The sequence below is a fragment of the Rhinolophus ferrumequinum genome, chromosome 2, assembly GCF_004115265.2.
Source record: "Rhinolophus ferrumequinum isolate MPI-CBG mRhiFer1 chromosome 2, mRhiFer1_v1.p, whole genome shotgun sequence".
NCBI lineage: Eukaryota > Metazoa > Chordata > Mammalia > Chiroptera > Rhinolophidae > Rhinolophus > Rhinolophus ferrumequinum.
The window spans coordinates 49,345,932-49,364,075 of record NC_046285.1 but is presented as its reverse complement, the minus strand read 5'-3'; the positions used below and the strand labels follow the sequence as shown (position 1 = coordinate 49,364,075).

Here is an 18,144-nt window from a genome sequence, read left to right as displayed (position 1 = left end):
TTGAGCTCCTTCTCACATACCTTTCCCTCTGCATCTCTTCCATCTGGCTACTCCTGAGTTACATCCTTTTACAATGTATCAGTGATCTAGTAAGTAATATGTTTCTCTGATTTCTGTGAGCTGTTCTAGCAAATTAATTGAACCCAAGGATGGGGTCATGGGAACCCCAGTTTGTCGGAAGTATAAATGACAACCTGTATTTGTGATTGGTATTCTGAGTTGGAGGAGGTTGTTGGAACCTGAAATGTGTGGCCAATGTGTCAGAAGCAGAGCCTGCGGCTGGCATCTGAAGTGTGGGGGAAACACCCTGCCACGGTGGAACTGGGTCTGGAACCTGCTTTACTCAACAAAGCTCTTGTTCTTTTTTAAAGTGAGGGGATGGACTCTCCTGCAGGGACCTCTCCGACCTTGAGGAAGGCACCTTAGATCACAGCCCTACCACGGCACAGAAACACCTACATGCCATTCTGCTGATCTCTGCTTCAGACGGAAGGTTCTCTTAAGGTCAACACGGGGTGAAACTAGCTGGGGATGGGCGGGCTACCTTGACGCTGCAGGTCTCAGCTGCACATTGGAGTCACCTGAGGAGATTTAAAAATCACTGATGCCTGGGTCCCATCCCAGAGCGCTTCACTGGTGTAGGGCAGAACTGAGCATCGGGACTTTCAAGCTCTTCAGGTGATTGGAACGTGCAGTGGAGTTTGAGAACCACTGCTTTAGATCAGTGGCTTGGCTCCTTGCTGACAAGGCGCTGATCACATCATTTCCCGTTCCTTCCTCTCAGAATCTAGAAACCAGAAGCCCATTGTGCAGGAAGCTGCAGTGGGCTCTAAGTTTCCTTATGGAGGAGAAGGTCAGGCGTCCGTCCAGGAGGTACCGACACCAAAACAGCTTGAAGCAAATCTTTTGGGCAGTTTTGCCCTTGAACCACCGCCCACCCACCTCGCTCCTTCCTACCTACTGGGCAAATTTCACGGCCACTAGGTGGCGCTGCATCCTATGGCTTGCAGAAAACCCAACTTCTGGGGGGTGGGGGTAGGGGTGGGGAAGGTCTTTTAAAGGGCTTATTTGAAATCGTTAACTTTTAATTCACTTTTAATGAGAAACAAATTTTTTCCCTTAACTTTTTCTTTGTCTCTTCATTCCTTGCCCTTGCGCCAAGGAAACATTCAGCTCATTCTTGTTGCAATATTTGCATTATTTTTACTGGATCATTAGAGATCATACATCGTTCCTTTTTATTGGGCCTATAATACCTTAAGTACTATTGAAGTAGTGTTAATGTCATATTAATGATGCATAAAATTTGGTACAATTGTTTAGATAATCAATGTTTTATTTAAAGGTGATTTTCAAAAATCAAAAGAGATAAATCCATTTTCACTGAAAAAAATTCTTCAGTTAAGATAAAAAAAAAAAAAAAAATGCCGCCGGGGGAGGTTTCTATCTTTCATCGGTTTTTAGGAGGTGACCAAAGTCTGCCTGGGTTTTTTAGAGAATGAGGTTGGGAGAGCCCTGGGGCACACAGTCTGGGGCTCTTTCCTCAGCCTCCAGGCTGTGAAATGTGGGTTCTTTTATACAAAGACAGAAGCTTGGGGCAAACCCTCAAAGGCCTCATAATTCCTACAGGACCAGTGACATCTTTTCTGAGCCCACAATCATGACATGTGGTCCAATAAAAGAATTCTTTCCTGCTTCCTGATGAGAGAGCCACTTTGAAACACAGTAATAATAATAGTCGATATATTATGGAGTGCTTAATATATGCCAGGCACAATTCTTAGTGCTTCACATATAGCAACTCCTTTAATTCTCATGATAATTATGAAGTGGGTACTATTATGATTCCCATTCAATAGTTGTGAAATAGAGGCAAAGGACGTTCCCAAAGTCACATAGATAGCGAGTAGCATAGCCAGGCTTTGAACAGGCAGCCCAACTTCAGAGCCTACCTCTGTCATTTAATGCCAAACTATTGACATATGTAAGACATTTCAGTGGTCAGTAGGGACAATGAGACATCTACCTATTTGAAACTGAGAAGTTCCTATATTTACTAAGCCTGGTGCCAAATACAAATAGTTTCCTGGAGCTTACAGGTTAATAGGCCTTTATTACCAAAAATGTAAAATTCAGTCTACATTTATGCAATTGTTCAAATTTCAGAAAGTATTCTCTCCGTTAAAGTAATTCCTCTAAAACCATCTGCAAAATACCTGCTGCTTATTACTTATTACCTCAGGTGTGGCTTCCATCTTTGTCTGCGGTCCTCCAGCTTCGCTCTCGCTCATATGAAGGCTCTCCAGTCTCTGACCATCTGCGGCGTCCTGCCCTTATGTGGTATTAGCGGAATCTTTGACGTCTCTTTCCTTTTGGTGGAAACAATAACCTCTTTCTGGGTCCAAGCCAGAAATGAGTCCCCCGTCGGACTGACACCGAATGCCTGCATCTCTCCTTTATACCACCTTTACCAGCCCTTCCCCTCTCTGTACCTGAGCCTCTGTCTTATTTCTCTGATATTTAGAAAGTCCTCAACAAAATTTATTGAATGAAAGAATGAAGGTCCTATTTCCATAAAGTAACATCCTACAGCCAAGAATGTTCTGGAATATGGGAGCAAATCGATAGAGTTAGGGCAAAACAACAGGAGAAGTTCAGATGGGCGATAACAGAAAGAATCTCTTAGCCAGCCCTGACTAAGGGTCTTTACCATTTTTCTAGTGAGGAGAATTAACTTATACAATGCCCTCTAAATGGCACATAATTCTCAATCTAGAATATAGTATCTGTCATTTTAAACTAATTTCTAAATTTTTTGTTTAGGTTTAAAACAAAGTGTCAATACAAATAGACATTTGGACAATGGACCAGTGGGTCACCTGAATGTTGGTTATAATCCAGAGACATCTGTTCTTGTTCCTGGGTGTTCCTGCTGAGCCCCCCTGCTCTCCTTTAAGTGATGATTCAGGCTTCGCTCTGTTATGTCCCCATCATTTAAAACATGGCTCTCAAGTTCGCACTGTTGTGCATTAAGCTAGTGGCAAGCAAGAGAGTGTGGAGAATCATGTAAAAGAGATTTTATGGGTCAAGTCTGGTGTTAACACACCTCACTTCTCCCCACATTATGCTGACTTAGAACATGGTCACATAACCTCACCCAACAGATGGAGAGAGCCAGAAACAGCAGAGCTACATGTCCAGGAACATGAGGAAATGGGTGCTTTGTGAACAGCTATCCAGTCTGTTTGTCTCCCTCCCTTCACCTTGCAACATTTCCTCATTCTTCAAAACTCAGAATAAACATCACTATTCTATCCCTCACCCTAGAACAGCATCTGGCACATAGTATACTATGTATGTATACACTCGATAAGTATTTGTGGAATAAATGAGTCATTTCACAGATACTTTCTAAGTGCCCACTCTCAGGGAATCGAGAATTAAGTCAGAGAGACAGTCACGCCATAAGCAAGTAACCTCAACCTCAACTCTTCTCACGGAGCAAGGACCAAGCCCTTCGAGAACATGGAGGAAAATGTTCCATAAACATCAGTTCACAGGCTTGAGCTGAATATTGAAAGACGAGTCAGAGTTTACTAGTCAGAAAAGATTAGGAACAGGGCCCTCTCTGGAGGAGAAACACGACGTGCAGAGATGAAAATGTGCTTGAGGGTGGGGATAGGGGCCAAGCTGACGGTGCATCAGGGCCGGAAGGTGAAGGGTCTTGTGTGTTTCCTAACCAGCAGATTCCTGGTCTATTACCAATCCTTCAATTATACCAAATATGTGCCTTGCCTGCTTTTTAAGGCTGCACCACCCTAATTAGTAAGACATTTACTCAAGTCCTGTCTTCCAGTGTAGAGTAACTTGCTAGGCCCTCTGAGGTCTCTCTATAAGGCGGCAGCCCACGTAGCTTACGTTATCGCTTGTCACCATCCTGCCTCGGTCTGACTTGGCTCTGTCCTTTAGCTGCCCTTGGAAAATAGTGATTTGGGTCGCCTAGTCTGGGTGCCACAAATCCCCACAGCTAACTACGTTTTGGCCTGTTGATCTGAGGGTGAAAGGCTCTATGTTTGCTGTCAATGAAGATTTAATTGTGGTTTGGGGACAAATGCTGTAAAGACAGTTATAAAGCATGGAGCTCCATGTAATGAAAGGCCTGCGGTGACCCTGGAGGGGGCCACCTGTATAGCACGACCTAGAAGATTAGTGGGTCAAAGCTGTTGCCCTAAAAAATCGCTTGGGTCCATTTCCCAATTTAGGAAGTACCAGGTAGATTCAATTAATATTTATTGAATGCCTACTATGTGCTGGGTATTTTCAGATATATTTGCTAATTTAAACTGTTCACACATATTTTCTGCAATAAACACAAGACCAACTATTAGATGGTACGGCGCTTAGAAAATATTAAGATACCGCATTTCTTTTAAATACACTCAAATTATGTTAAGACTGTGCCATAGTCACAGTGAAGATCAGAAATTCCATTCAAAATGAGGCAGCGGTGACATAACAGAGAGACTTCCAGTGGGTACCTTGGAGTCGGAGACGTTGGCTCTATCACTTACCTCTTTTCTGAGCCCTGGTGTCCAAACGGGGAGAACAAGGTATGTTTTTTTGTTTGTTTGTTTTTGTTTTAATTGTTTCCCTGTTCAAATGACTGATGTGGTCTCTGTCTCCTGACTGGATACTGAGTCTCCCCCACTACGTAGCTTGGAGGCGGGCGTGACGCTGCTCCCAGGGTGTGACAAAGGGTAGCGGAGGCATTTACAAGTTTATTAAAAGGGTTCACCCCACCAATAGGGTCATGCAAATATACTCTTAGGGTCCCTGGGTGGACTTTAAGTATATGTTAATATTTCTATGTCGTATTTATCCCCCAATAAGAGACGTTTTACAGCATTGATTTACATGAACTATAAATACCAGGCTGGGCACCATCCTTGAGGCCTCTCTGAGAATGGGGACGTTTTGAACTGTGCTTGTCTTTGTGAAGAAACTAGAAACTAGACTCGTGGAGTTATTACAAAATTGAACGGCTTCTACAGCAGGGGGGCTCTTGCACCATGGGAGCAACATGGATCTTATCCCCTTGCCTCTGAGCTGAAGGCTCTGCCCGACTGAGACCAGAGCTCCTGTGAGACGGGCTCTTCACGCTGCCATGCTCGCCAGCTGTGGCTCCTCCCTATGTCTTTTTGAGTTGGCTGAGCCAAGTGTGGCCTCTGAAAAGCTTCTGAGTCCGAGGGTTTAGTTGAACCTAAGAGGGACCTCTGACGGGCACAAGCAGGCATCATGTTTTGTTTTATGGTCTCTGAAATGTTGGAGGGGACAGTCAGTGAGCTATTGCCACTGAAGCCAGGAGAAGAGGAAACTATCAAAGACGGAGTTGGGGTTACATGGAACAAAGAATTTGCTGTGGTTGATGATTAAGTATTTGGAGTAGATTGGCTAGGGAGCTAGAGGAGGCTCCCTGGGGCATCATTTCAAGAGGCGATGTGATCATTTTCAGAGTGCACCCTCAAAACCGGCCCTCACAGTCTTCCCACCTACAGAGAACATGTTCACACAAGCATTGCATCCTCCATTAAAGGGCAGTGGTTTTCTGAAGGACAAATTTTAGTTGGTAGAACAGGTTATGTAAACGAGAGCCCTCTGTCAAGTGCCAAACATGTTCGACTTCACAAGTAGTAATTACAGAGCCGGCTCTGGCATGGACCAGATCCTATACTTTCCAAAGAAGCAAACCGAGGTCCACAGAGGAGCGGGCAGTTATGTGATTGCTCAACTGGTTGAAGGGTAGAGAACCAGAACTCGATTTTTTGGATTCTGAGTTCAGATTTCTAGTTTTCTTCTACTAGCAACTGAATATGAAGAGCTGTATTCTACAAAAGGGGCAGCAGCTTCTGCAAACAGGGCAAAGTTAGGTCCCAGGCTGGTGAGTGATGGTTTCTTGTGCACCGGGTCCTTGAGCAGCTGCTCCCCCCATCCCACCCCCAACATGAGCCCCCACGAAGGGGTAGGGGTCAGAAGCTCGTCCCTCCTTTTAAAGGCTGCTGAACTTCTACCTAAGCCTGGTCTTGCGGACCACTGATGGACCTAAGACAAGGCAGAGGAGAGAGGCAAGAAGGAAGAAGAGGGTGGCAAGGAAGGGAATGAAGTGTAGGTGAAAAGGAGGATAAACAAGAAAGGGGTATTCAAGTAGCCAAGGCCAAATGCTGGCCCAGCTTCCAAGAGCATCGCCAAGTTACGGCTTCTTCCTTCCAGTCTTCAGAGAGCTCTGTCCTTTCCTGTGCTCACTGCCCTCTGTCCCATCGCCCGCTGTGGCATTTCTCCTCATGCCACACCTACATGGACAGTAGCTGTTCTGTGCCCCCTCCCCATTCCCTACTCCTTTTCTTCCTGGCATTTACTCTAGAAGTCTCTCATCACGATTGATTACAAAAGTGTGTATGTGTACCTGTATTCATTCATTGCACTTTTTATTGAAATAACGGGGGAAAAATCCCATGCCCTTTAGGTGGTGTGGATAACTTCCAGGAAAAGAGAAACTGCGATGGCTTTGCTAGAGCAAAAAGGGGCACTTGGAGAAAGACTCCACCAGTCTCTTCTGAGTCTAAGCCCTACAGATAATTTTAAAGACAAGTCTTCTAAAAAAGAAAACAATCATGCCAAAATTAATTGAAAAATATCACACTTTTACTCTAATTTTACTGATGAACATTGTTGAAAGATATTTCTGTTCACGAAAGCTGGAAAACATACATGCCCTCTGGAAAATATAATCTTAAAAAATATTTTCAAAACTAACCTTTGAAAAATTGCTCTCAGAAAGATATAATAATTAATGAGCATTTTCATAATTGATAATTCTATGAACAGAGAGGTTGAAACCACATGAATTATTTGCCAAGGGTGTGCTAGCTACTCCATAAATAAGTTCAAAGTGCTTGTATGTGCATCTTAACAGCTTCGGAGAAATATGACTTTCTATGACTCACAGCTACATTTGTCCATTAAAAGCAGTAACAACAAACAGAAACACCTTTCCTTACTGTTGAAAATTTCTATCAAGACCTGTTCTGTATTCCCCCCTCTCGATATGAATTCTACCCACTCAGGTTTGGCATGACCATAATGTGTATGCTTAACGTCAAAAGAAGCAAAAAACATTACTGAGGGATCTACTATATGTCAACTAACATTAATAGGCTGTTTTCACCGAATGACACCACGGCTTGTCCCCTGTATCTCCTGTGCTCGCCCATTATCTGGATGTTGCCTTTCGATCTGTCCCTAGCAGCCCCGTATAGGCGGTAAAATCTGAGAGCTGGCCTGGGGATTATTTTTTTCCAAATCAGGACCATGGTGCAAAGGGGGAGAAAAACCTATGAAGAACATGTCCCTATAAAAAAGAATATAATTTGGTACTTTAAAAATAAAAACTTAATAACATTAAAGAAAATGTATATGTTTCATAGCCCTATCAATTGCTGCAAAAGAATTTTGTAATACTCTGTCACCAGGACCTTTCATTTCTTGTGACGAATCCCAGGCATGATTATTAAAAGGAGAGTAAATCAAGCATATTACCTAAACGAAGGTGAATACTGTAGGGTTGTTGTCTTTTTCTCCCCTGGAACTTTTTCCCCTGCATAGTAAATTGCAACCATGTATCAGTAAAATATTCTTGACCTGGATTATAAACTGAATTGCACAATATGACAATTCACTGTGAGAGTGAATTAACATATAAATCTGAATTGTGAGATAGAAAAGTTGTAACTAATCTGATTTTTATGTCTTATGGTAAAATACACATAACATAAAATTGTAACCATTTTTAAGTACACAGTGCAGTGGTATTAAGTACACTCACAATGTTGTGCAGCCAATCACCACGATCCGTTCCCAGAAATTTTCCATTATCCCAAACTAAAATTCTATGCCCATTAATTAATAATTCCCCATTCCCCCTCTTTTCAGCCTCTGGTAACTTCTATTATAGTTTGACTCTGTGAATTTGCCTATTCTAGGTACCTGATATGTAAAATGATATATTTGTCCTTTTGTGTCTTGCTTATTTCACTTAGCATGTTTTCAAGGTTTATCCGTGTTGTAGCATGTGTCAGAATTTAATTCCTTTTTAAGGCTGAAAAATAATAGTCCATTGTCTGTAGATACTATAATTTGTTTATCCATTCATCTGTTGATGGACATTTATATTGTTTCCACCTTTTGGCAATGGCGAATAATGTTATTTTGAACATGGGTGTACAAATAGCTAAGTCCTTGCTTTCAGTTCTTTTGGGTATGCACCAGAACTGGAGTGGCTGGATCATATGGTAATTCTATGTTTAATTCTATGTTTAACCTTATTTTTAAACTAATAAGAAACATAAAATTTCTCTGGGTTGTTCGTGCTCAAACCTTGAGAGTCAAACCCAATCCAACCAGCAGCCTCCTTAGGGCCCAAAAGCTCAACAATGATCAGAAATGGGATGTTTCCAAGAAAACTGTTCCAGTGACTGTGGGAAGTACTGCCTTGTCTCCCTCCTGAGGGGGGTCAGCCGTGCACCCTGACTTTGCTGATTAGAGGAAATCAAAGCATTTGAAGGGCATTTCTACCCCCTAGCTTAATAAAAGGAATGAAGGGTTCTTGGGGAGGAAAAGAATTGCACACATGAAAGCAGAAGCTTCAGGGGAATTAGAAAAGGCGTCTCCAAACCAGTTCTAAAATTGTAGAGCATGGAAGAATGTTGTCATCGCTTGGGAATTAGTGGCTCCTGGCAGGTCTGGGCAGATTGGGAACAACCACGTGGGACAGGACGGGGGTAGATTTGATTGTAGCACCTTCCAGGTGCAGTCCAGGTAAATAGGGGTGTGTGTTGGTTCTGAACAGTGAAGCACTATGTTGGCATGGAAAGGTGATGCACAGAAGGTCAGATACCACAGGGCCTAAACTTACAGGATGCTTCATAAATGCAGGTGAATGATTGTACTCAATGCAGTATTTACCCAGTTTCTGAGACTTAACTTTCTTCGATCTAATCCATCTTTTACAACCTGCTCGACAAGACTTTTAAAATCACCGCTTGGCCCATGACACCTCCCAGTTCAAACTTTCACTGGCTTTCAATTATTTATAATCATTGCCTCTCAAGGTTGGGTAAGAGTCGCCCAAGGCCACTACCCTGAGAGGCAGAAAGACACAAGATAAACCTGGGGCAGCCTCTGCAGCACCAATTTTACTGGAAAATGGGGATAAACATGACTTCTTTTTTTAAAGGTACATACTTTTATCGGTACAAATTACAGATAGTAAAATTGAGGCACAAAACAGTTCATTTACTTGCCTAAGATGAGAGAAAGTAGCAGAACCAGCATTCAAACATAGCCAGCGCCTGGCTAGCCTTGTGCTATCTGTGTTAGGCATCCCATTACCGTTATTAGGTTGCTGCAAAAGTAATCGGGTTTTTGCAATTATTTTTAGCCTTTTAAACCGCAATTACTTTTGCACCAATCTAATAATACCTCCTTCTATTTGCCTATAAACCTTATACCAGTCTTTTTTTTTTTTTTTTTCCAGTTGGGGAATGTTAGAGGACAATGTGTTTCTCCAGCACCCATCAGCTCCAAGTCGTTGTCCTTCAATCTAGTTGTGGAGGGCGCAGCTCAGTGCCAAGTCCAGTTGCTGTTTTGCAACCTTTAGTTGCAGGGGGCACAGCCCACCATCCCATGCGGGAATTGAACAGGCAACCTTGTTGTTGAGAGCTCCCGCTCTAACCAACATGTCATCCGGCTGCCCCTAAACCTTACCAGTCTTAAGTCATTCATCATCCCAGCTCAAGCCCACCTGGTTCTTCCAACGCGCTGTTTGTAGCTCCCCACGCTCCTCATCCCCACCCCTTACACTTAAGTTCAGCACCAGCTCAGATGTAAATTATACGGTAAAAACCTAAGCATCTATTTTTTCAGTTTGTCAGTTTGATGTAAACGATAAGGTGAAAGCCTGCACATGTTTTTGAGTTTATCAGTTTGCTTTCACGGAATCCGCCAGTGTATCAAGATAAGGAAAAGGAAGAACAGCGGCACATTGTCCAGTCTGGAATCCTCGAAAGGGGCAAAACGTTAATAAGAGAAAAGTGGGCTCCACGCCCCACGTGTCTTCCCTTCCCCATCAACCGCGTCACCTCCTTCCTTCCTCCCGCGAGCGCCGGGCTGCAGGCTCGGCTTTGGGAGGACGAGACGGCCGTGGCAAGATCCCAACGTGCCCGCTCTCTCCAGAAGTCTAGCCACCTAAAGTAACCCCTGGAGGAGCGTGCCCCGCCCCCTTCCTGTAGCTCCCAGCTGCTGTGAAAGCCCAGCCAGACCCTACCCATCGATTTCGAGCCCCGGCCCCAAGTGCGCGCGGGAAGAGCCTTCCACCTGGGCGCCCTCCGCCTCTTGTCCCGGACTGGTCCCGGCGCAAGGCGGAGCTGTCCCGGCCCGGAGCTCGCCCCGCCCCGCCCCGCCTCGCCGTAAACTGACCGTGTGGCAGCCGGGCGGGGGCCTGGAAGGGGAGAGAAGAGAAGGAGGAAGGAGGGGAGGAAAGTGGAGCCTGGCGGGCCGGAGGGAGGAAGGGAAGGGGCGGAGGCGAAGGGCAGAGTGTGCCGGCGCGCGGGGGAGCCTCGGCGCGGGGCGCCTCCCGGAGTCTAAGTTGCGGCCGTAGCGCGGAGCCAGCCCCTCCCCTGCCGGAGCTGCCCGCCCGGGCCGTCCCTAGCGGCGACACTCCAGGCGTCCCGGCCGGCGAGCCAAGGCAGCGGCGGCCCTTGGACTGAGTTGCGAGCGCTGCGGGAGGGATGGTGGCGGCAGGGCGCGGGCCAGCGCAGCCGCCACCGCCTCCTGCCCGCCCCAGGGCGCTGTGAGCCCCGGCTGCGCGCGGGGCATGCGGCTGCAGCCCCCGGCCCTCGGCCCCCGCGCTCCGGCTTGGGACGCACGTCCCCGCACAGTTTGTGGTTGGCGCGGCCGCTGAGGCCGGGCGCCCCCACCATGCCGCCAGCCCCGGCGCCCCTGTACGCCTGCCTCTTCGGGCTCTGCGCGCTTGTGCCCAGACTCCCAGGTAAGCTGCGCCGCCCTCGGTGCAGAAAGAAACTTTGTGGCGACTTGGATGGGCCTGGGCGGGAGGCGGTGTCTGAGCGTGGAAAGACTCTTCCGAGCACTCCCAGGAGGGCGAGCCGTCGGGGTTCGGCCCGGTGAGGGGCTTCCGAACTGCGTGCGCCACCCCGCCGCAGCCCCGCGCGGCTGTAGTCCGCAGCGGGTCCCCTCCCGGGCTGAGGAGGAGCCTGCCTTCCAGTGTAAACAGCCTTGTCCGTCTGCTGACCCAGCCCGGGGACGCCCGCGCCCAGTGAGCGGGGAGGGCCGCCGCCCGCCCTGCGTTGGGGCCGGGGCTGTGCACTCCTTGGCACAAAGCGGCCCTTGTGGCTGGTCTGGGGCCGGCGGCCTTCTGGGAGGCGCCGGGTGATGCCGCGGGTGCCCCGGTTCTGGGCGGCGAAGGGCAGTTGGAGATGCGAGACCTGGAGTCTTCGCTGGAGCCAAGGCTGGGGGCCACCGCTACCCCGGAGGGTTCGTCTCCTGGAACTGCGGATGCTCCGGGCCCCAGAGCGAATCCTAGGGTTTCACTGCTCCCATTCTTACTTAAAGATGTAATCCACCTTCTTTCTCCCCCATGTCACCCCAAACCCGAGGGGAGACCCACGTCCCAAACCACAGCCCCACCTGGAACTTCCCGATCTGATTCCTTCTGCCTGGCTTTATCCCGCAATTTACAAACATTCTGTGCCGCACATTCCCCTAAGTCTGGAGGATTCTGGAGCGGAGGGCAGGGGGTGGTGTGCGATTGACTGCATTAGTGCGACGCTGCCGTGACCACCATGGGCTGGCCGCTATGTGAGGAGCCTTTTACCTGCTTTAAGTTTTCGGAGTTAGGGGAGAGCTGGATGTGGCAGGTAGGAGGCCCCAAAGGAAGGATGCTCTTTTTGACTTTGGGCTGCCAGGCAGATGAGCTACCTCCACTCCCTCCAAAAAAAAAAAAAAAAAAAAAAAAAACGAAAAGAAAAAGAAAAACAAAAACGCAGGGAGTCCCAAACTTATTTTTCCCCCCGTAGGGAATAATTGTGTATTGGGGTGCTCCATTCACTTTCAAGACCACGATACTTGGTTGCTCTTGTGAGCCAAGTGCCTAGCTTCGGAGGGAGGGCAGAACTGCCCCCTCCACGGGAGTCTCATTTACATGAAGGCAGTGGAGGTTTATGTCTGAGAGTGGAGGAGGGGTCTGGGCAAACAAAAAACTTCCTGCAGGCCCTAATTCAAACTTAATACTGTAGCTAGGTTTCTTTTATGGGAAACTAATCACTCCAGAACTTGGAATAGAGCAGTGGTTTCCAAACACCCATCTGCCAACCAGTGCCGGTCACTTGATGTTTTTATGGGTCCGCAGGGAGATGCAGAGAGAAAGAAGATGTAGCCTATGTCACACATAGGAGTGTGTCTTTGCCAACCAGTCCCCTGCCTCACAAGGACTCTCATTTGAAATTGTCTTTTTTACTTTTATTGAGAAACTTGTTTTAATGATTTAAAGTGGTAATGGGGGGTAGTTTTTCATTTTTGACAAAATCAAAATCTGGCAATTCTTATGTAAATTTCCCCCTTTTCTGTTTGTTTTGTTCTGTTGATAATTTTCTGTGAAATCCAAAAATTAGGAACTGCTAAAGGAGATGACTTTTAAGTTCTATTACAGTTTGACATTCTGTGATTCTAATATTCAAATATTTCCAGTTGCAGAGAATTTTTTCAATACATCTTCCATTTACATGGTGATTTCTGTTTTTTGGAGTTCATATACATCTTCACAATGATCTCCATTTTTCGGGTGGGCCCAAGAGGGTGAAGTGACTTGCCCATTCTCCTTTTCCCTGACAAGGAGGCTTTCTGGCCCAGTTCCCTTTGTTCTACATGACACAACGTAGGTAGGGAAAAAGCTTTGAGCCGGTGATATATTTCCAACTCCTTCAGGGTTCCCTTTTATTCTGACATTGCTTTAGAGCTCAGTCAGCCTCCCTCCCCCGCAATGGATCAGCAAAATGGTGATAGAACAAGCCCCTCATTGGCCTTCATACCTGGTCACCTCCCTCTTAAAATCTGGAGCTTCTCAAGATTAGAAGGGATTTACAACTGTGTGAGTTCTAGTAGTTTCCCAGTGGTGCTCAGCCACCTTCCAACATAGTTTGAAACAGAGTTTTTCTTCTCTTTTCCTTTTTTTCCCTCAAAGCCCTGCAGGTCCTTTCTCCAGAGTTTGTTTCTGTCTTGCTACTAGGAACATGATTTGAAAGAAACACCTTCACTATATTGCTATGTCGTGAAAGAGGTGGACCTGCAAGGCTACCCTGCTTGGGTGTTCCTACACCATTAGCCAAGCTGCCGGTCTGTTACCATCTCCACACTTTCATCCCGGGGCTGAATCCAGCAGGAAACAGACTTTTAATTTAAGGGGGCTCATTTCAAACAAGTCCCCGGCAGGCTGACAAATCCCACATCCCAAGGTTATCTCCCGCTCTTATACCATGGCCAAGAGCCTCACAACAGGACCCTAGGACTGGTCTTCCCACAGAACCAGGGTGGGGTTTCTCTGGGGTGAGGCCTTTGCTCTCTAAGGAGCGGGGAGCGTGGTATTGATCCTCCTGTCGGGCTGGAGTCATGTTTGCTATCATAGTTTATTATTTCTTTTAATGTTCTTTTAGTGATGCCCTGCAAATTAGATTGCTCTAAGTCCTAAGAGAGCCCTTTAGTTTATTTCGTGGACTCCTGTTGGTAGACTCTCCCCATGCCACCTCGTTTTTGGGACTGTTGGACGTGGGCTGTGGGTTGGCATCTGTCTTCAGGTAACCAGGCATAGGTTTAGCAATGACAGGACAAAGACATGCAAACCGGGGGCTTGGTTTGTGGATGGCTGTTTTCCTTAGGTATTTACACTTTAGCTCCATCATCCTTGAATTAGGGGGCTTTTTATTAAAGGGGATTGAGGCAGAAGAGGGCAGGGTCTAATTAGCTCTAATTAGTATTCCTCTCCTGCTTGTTCTCCATGCTTATTTAGCTACTGAGGCAACGGAGAATTAAAATATCTAAGTAGTTGGCAAGAGGCCCTTTGTGCCTGCCTGCCCTGGTAACTGCTTTTTCTTCTTCAGCTGGTTCACGGAAATATTCTCAGAAGTGTTAACGCTACCGGCAATGTGGGCCACTCACACAGTGTTTAAGTAATAGTGTCTTCTCACAGGGCGGGGTGCAGCTGGGTTATAAGGGGGTGGGGTCTCTTTGCACAGGTGTTTTCATTTGGCTGGGGCTGAGGGCTTTGGAGGCCACAGCTATGGTTTGTGTTCTTTCTTTTCAGTTGGAATGGAATTAATGGCTTTTATAAATGTAAAGGAATACTACTTATAGGTGCCCATTTGATTGTGAGGCTTCTTCTTGCTTTTGTTGAATGCAGGGGTTGATTCCTGGGCCGCACGGTGAAAAGTTTGCTTCAAGACAGGCCTTGACACTACCCCGGTGGCCAATGGCCGATGGTTGGAGGGCGGCTGTAGTGTGGCCTGCCCTCTCCTTACTGGATTCCCTCCCCAACCCCCACTAGAGTTTTTCAGTGATGGTTGCTTGTCTTTTGTAGACATGGGACCTTTAGTTATTCTCTACTTGTCCCTTTAGTTATTCTTAACTCTCACTCAGAGTGATCCTGTTAAAACTCAAATCAGATCATGTCACTCTGCTTAAAACCCTCCAGTTGCTTCCAGAAGTCCTCACAGGCCTGCCAGGTTCTTCATGAACTCTCCCTCCCCTCGTCCTCCAGTTTCCCTGACTTTATTTTTCTTACTTCCCCTCACACACTTCACTCCAGCCACAGGAGAAGAGCCTCGTCCTCCCTCGCTGTTTCTAGCATGCCACCCATGCTTCCGCTGCAGGCACTTCCCTCTGCCTGGAACGGAACGGTTGTGCCTTTCCCTGTTCCCAGATGTCCGATTTCCTCCACCACTGCCATTCTTCAATTCTTCCTACTCAGCCAAGTGTTCCCTGGGCACTCCCAACTAAAGCTGCAACCTCCTGCCCTACCTTCTTCCTATATCTCCTTTCCTGCCTTGATTTTTCTCCTTAGGACTCATCACCCTCCTATGTACTTACCTTGTTTATTGCCCTTCTCCCTGAATGAGGTCTCCCTCAGCCAGGACTCGTGAGCTCCCTGAGGTGGGGAGTTTGTCAGTTTTTATTCATCTCTGTATCCTCTGTGCCTAGGACAGTATCTAAATCATATTTGTTGAATGAATAGATGAACATGAGTCTTGATAGTGTGTGTGTGTGTGCGTGTGTGTGTGTGTGTGTGTGTGTGTGTGGTGGGGCTTGTTCCATCCTCACCTCCTTGTTGCCTTCTACAACTAGCTTTGAGATCAGGGTCTGTGTGGGTAGCTTATGAGGAAGAAACATTCTGGGAGAGAGAACCTACTTGAATGTGTCAAGAGTTTTTGGAGATGGAGTCTATGATAGAGACCATTTAGTCTACCTCCTGAGTTGTTTGCATGACGATGCGGAGGCTGAAAGGTTAAGTGACTTGCCCAAGGTCATGTAGCCAATGAGTGACATAACAAGTACTTGGATTTTTCATGCCCAGGGTATCCTCTCCTCATCCTAGAATTCCAGCCCAAATGTCCCCTCCTCTCTGAAGGCTTCTCGGCATCCCTCGGGTGGCCCAGAATTGGTATCACCTTCCCTTGGCTCATAGTGGAGTCTGTTGGCGAGACCGGGGCTGGAGAGGGTCTGCCTCACCTGCTACGCAGTGAATTGCCCAGGTCTTACCTTCAGGTCCCTGATACAACCATGATGATTGATACTCAGTTGATTTTCCCCCACCCCACCTCCTCCATGGTTTCAATGGCATTAAAACAAACAAACAAACAAAAAACCAAACTTCAACTTTTAAAAAATGTAAAATGATTTTGGATTTACAGGAAAATTGAGAGGAAAGCAGCCTATATGCCTACTTTCCATACGCTCACTTCCATTTTTGCCTATAAACATCTTTCGTTAGTATGGTTACAATTAATAGTATTATTAACTAAAGGTCATACTTTATTCAGAGTGCCTTAGTTTTTACCTAATGTCCTTTTTCTGTTCTAGGATCCCATCCAGGATACCATATTACACTGAGTTGTCATGTGTCCTTAGGCTCCTCTTGGCCGTGACACTTTCTCAGTCTTTCTTTGTTTTTGATGACCTTGACAGTTTTGAGGAGCTATTTTGTAGACTGCCCTTCTACTGGAGTTTGTCTGATGCTTTTCCTCATGATTAGCTTGGAGTTATGGGTTTGTGGAGGAGGACTATAGATGTAATCAATTGGCCTTTTAAAAATTAATTTTTGAATAGGTAATATATTCATGTAATTTTTAAAAAGCATACCAAGTATGCAGTGAGAAATCTCATCTATTCTTGTCGCCCCCTCAGCCCTGACCCCACTCCCTGCATAGGTTATCCCTGTTAGGTTTTCTTACGTACCAGTGTGTTTTCTACACGTATATTACAAATACCCCTCCCCCATTTGTATTGAAAGGCAGCACTGAACTCACTGTTCTACATATTGTTTTTTATTTTTAATTTAGCGATATATCAGGTTGCACTTCATATCAGCATATAGGGAACATGTATATTCTTTTTTTTCGTCCCCCACTGGTTGCCAAATTATCTTTAATTGAAATGTTTGCCTTTGTAATTCTTAACTACTCGAGCCTTCCACGGCACCACTGTTGATGCCATCTATGATGTCGTGAGGGTGGCCACCATCCACATGGCAGCCCACAGACTGGGCGGTCCCCAAGGTCTCTTTCATGGTTCCAGCAAGTTCTGTAGCTAAAGGTCGGTGCCGCATCTGTCGGGCAGTGTTGACAATGTCATCAAAAGTGATATTTCTACTCATGTTTAATGTTTGTGCTTCTGTCTGTCTGTTGGTGGTTCTTTGAGGGCTTTGATGATCAGGGCAAAGGCAGAAAGAAGGTGGCACCTCAATGGGGGCCTGTCTGTTCTGCATGGTCAGTTTCACCGTAATCCTCAGACCCTTCCAATCACCAGTTGCTTTAGCGATGTCATCACCAACCTTTTTTAAAGATGAACCCAGGGGGCTGATCTTGGGGGGCCAGGGCAGATGTGGCTCCGACTTCCCCTCGCTGCACCTCAGGTAGATGACTTTGATCTCGTTGGGGTTGAACTTCGGCAGCTTGGTGGAGGCGGCTGGTGCAGGATGAACTGGGACTTGGGACGTCGGCAGAAAGTGGCACGAAGCCTCCTCTGAACCGAAAGCCAAAAAAGTATACATTCTTTTTAAAAAGCTTTGTAGTATTCCATTATATGAATTGATGTTTTAAAAAACAAGTCATATCGGTAACGCTGACATTGTTGAGTGTTCTGTAGATATCTGATATTCAGAAAAGCAATCTAAGATGTGAATGACTGAGATACATCCTTCTTAGGGTGTATTTCCATTTCATGGTAACATCTTCAGACCAATGACTATTTAGTTGCTAGATTCTGTACTGGAAACAATTTATCTATTGTGTGACAAATGTGGCAGGTGTGGTTCAGGTCATGGGGAGAAGCACTCTACTACCTTACTGCCTTTTTTTCATTTTTTTTAAAAGATAAATGTTATTGGGAAATATTGGGGAACGGTGTGTCTCTCCAGGGCCCATCAGCTCCAAGTTGTTGTCCTTCAATCCAGCTGTGGAGGGCGCAGCCCACCGGCCCATGTGGGAATCGAATCGGCAACCCCGCCGTTCAGAGCTCGCACTCCAACCAACCGAGCCATGCGGCCGCCTCCTTTTTTTCATTTTTAAACAAGAATAATGAAATGTTTTCATTTCCTGTTGTCTTGAAAACAATGACTAAAATATAATTCAGGACTGCATTTCTTTAGCCTGACTTTGTCCTTATATCACGAAGGTGATGGCACAGACGTTAACTGTTCCAAATATCATGCTCCGTGACTGTTCATCGGTGGGTGCCCACTCACCCCTGGCTTTCTAAGGTGTGTGTACACCCTATCTATTCGTTATGCTTTTCCCACCATCCCCACTG

General features: G+C 46.3%; 1 protein-coding gene across 1 annotated transcript in view; it reads left to right on the top strand.

Annotated features, from left to right (window-relative positions):
- The first annotated feature begins 10,530 nt into the window (after nucleotides 1–10,530).
- ITGB5 (integrin subunit beta 5) overlaps nucleotides 10,531–18,144 on the top strand; it is a 120,125-nt gene continuing 112,511 nt past the window's right edge. Inside the window, exon 1 of the mRNA XM_033129388.1 lies at nucleotides 10,531–11,101. Within this exon, the coding sequence (XP_032985279.1) occupies nucleotides 11,032–11,101 (70 nt within the window). The 5' untranslated portion in view covers nucleotides 10,531–11,031. The remainder of the gene's footprint in view (nucleotides 11,102–18,144) is intronic.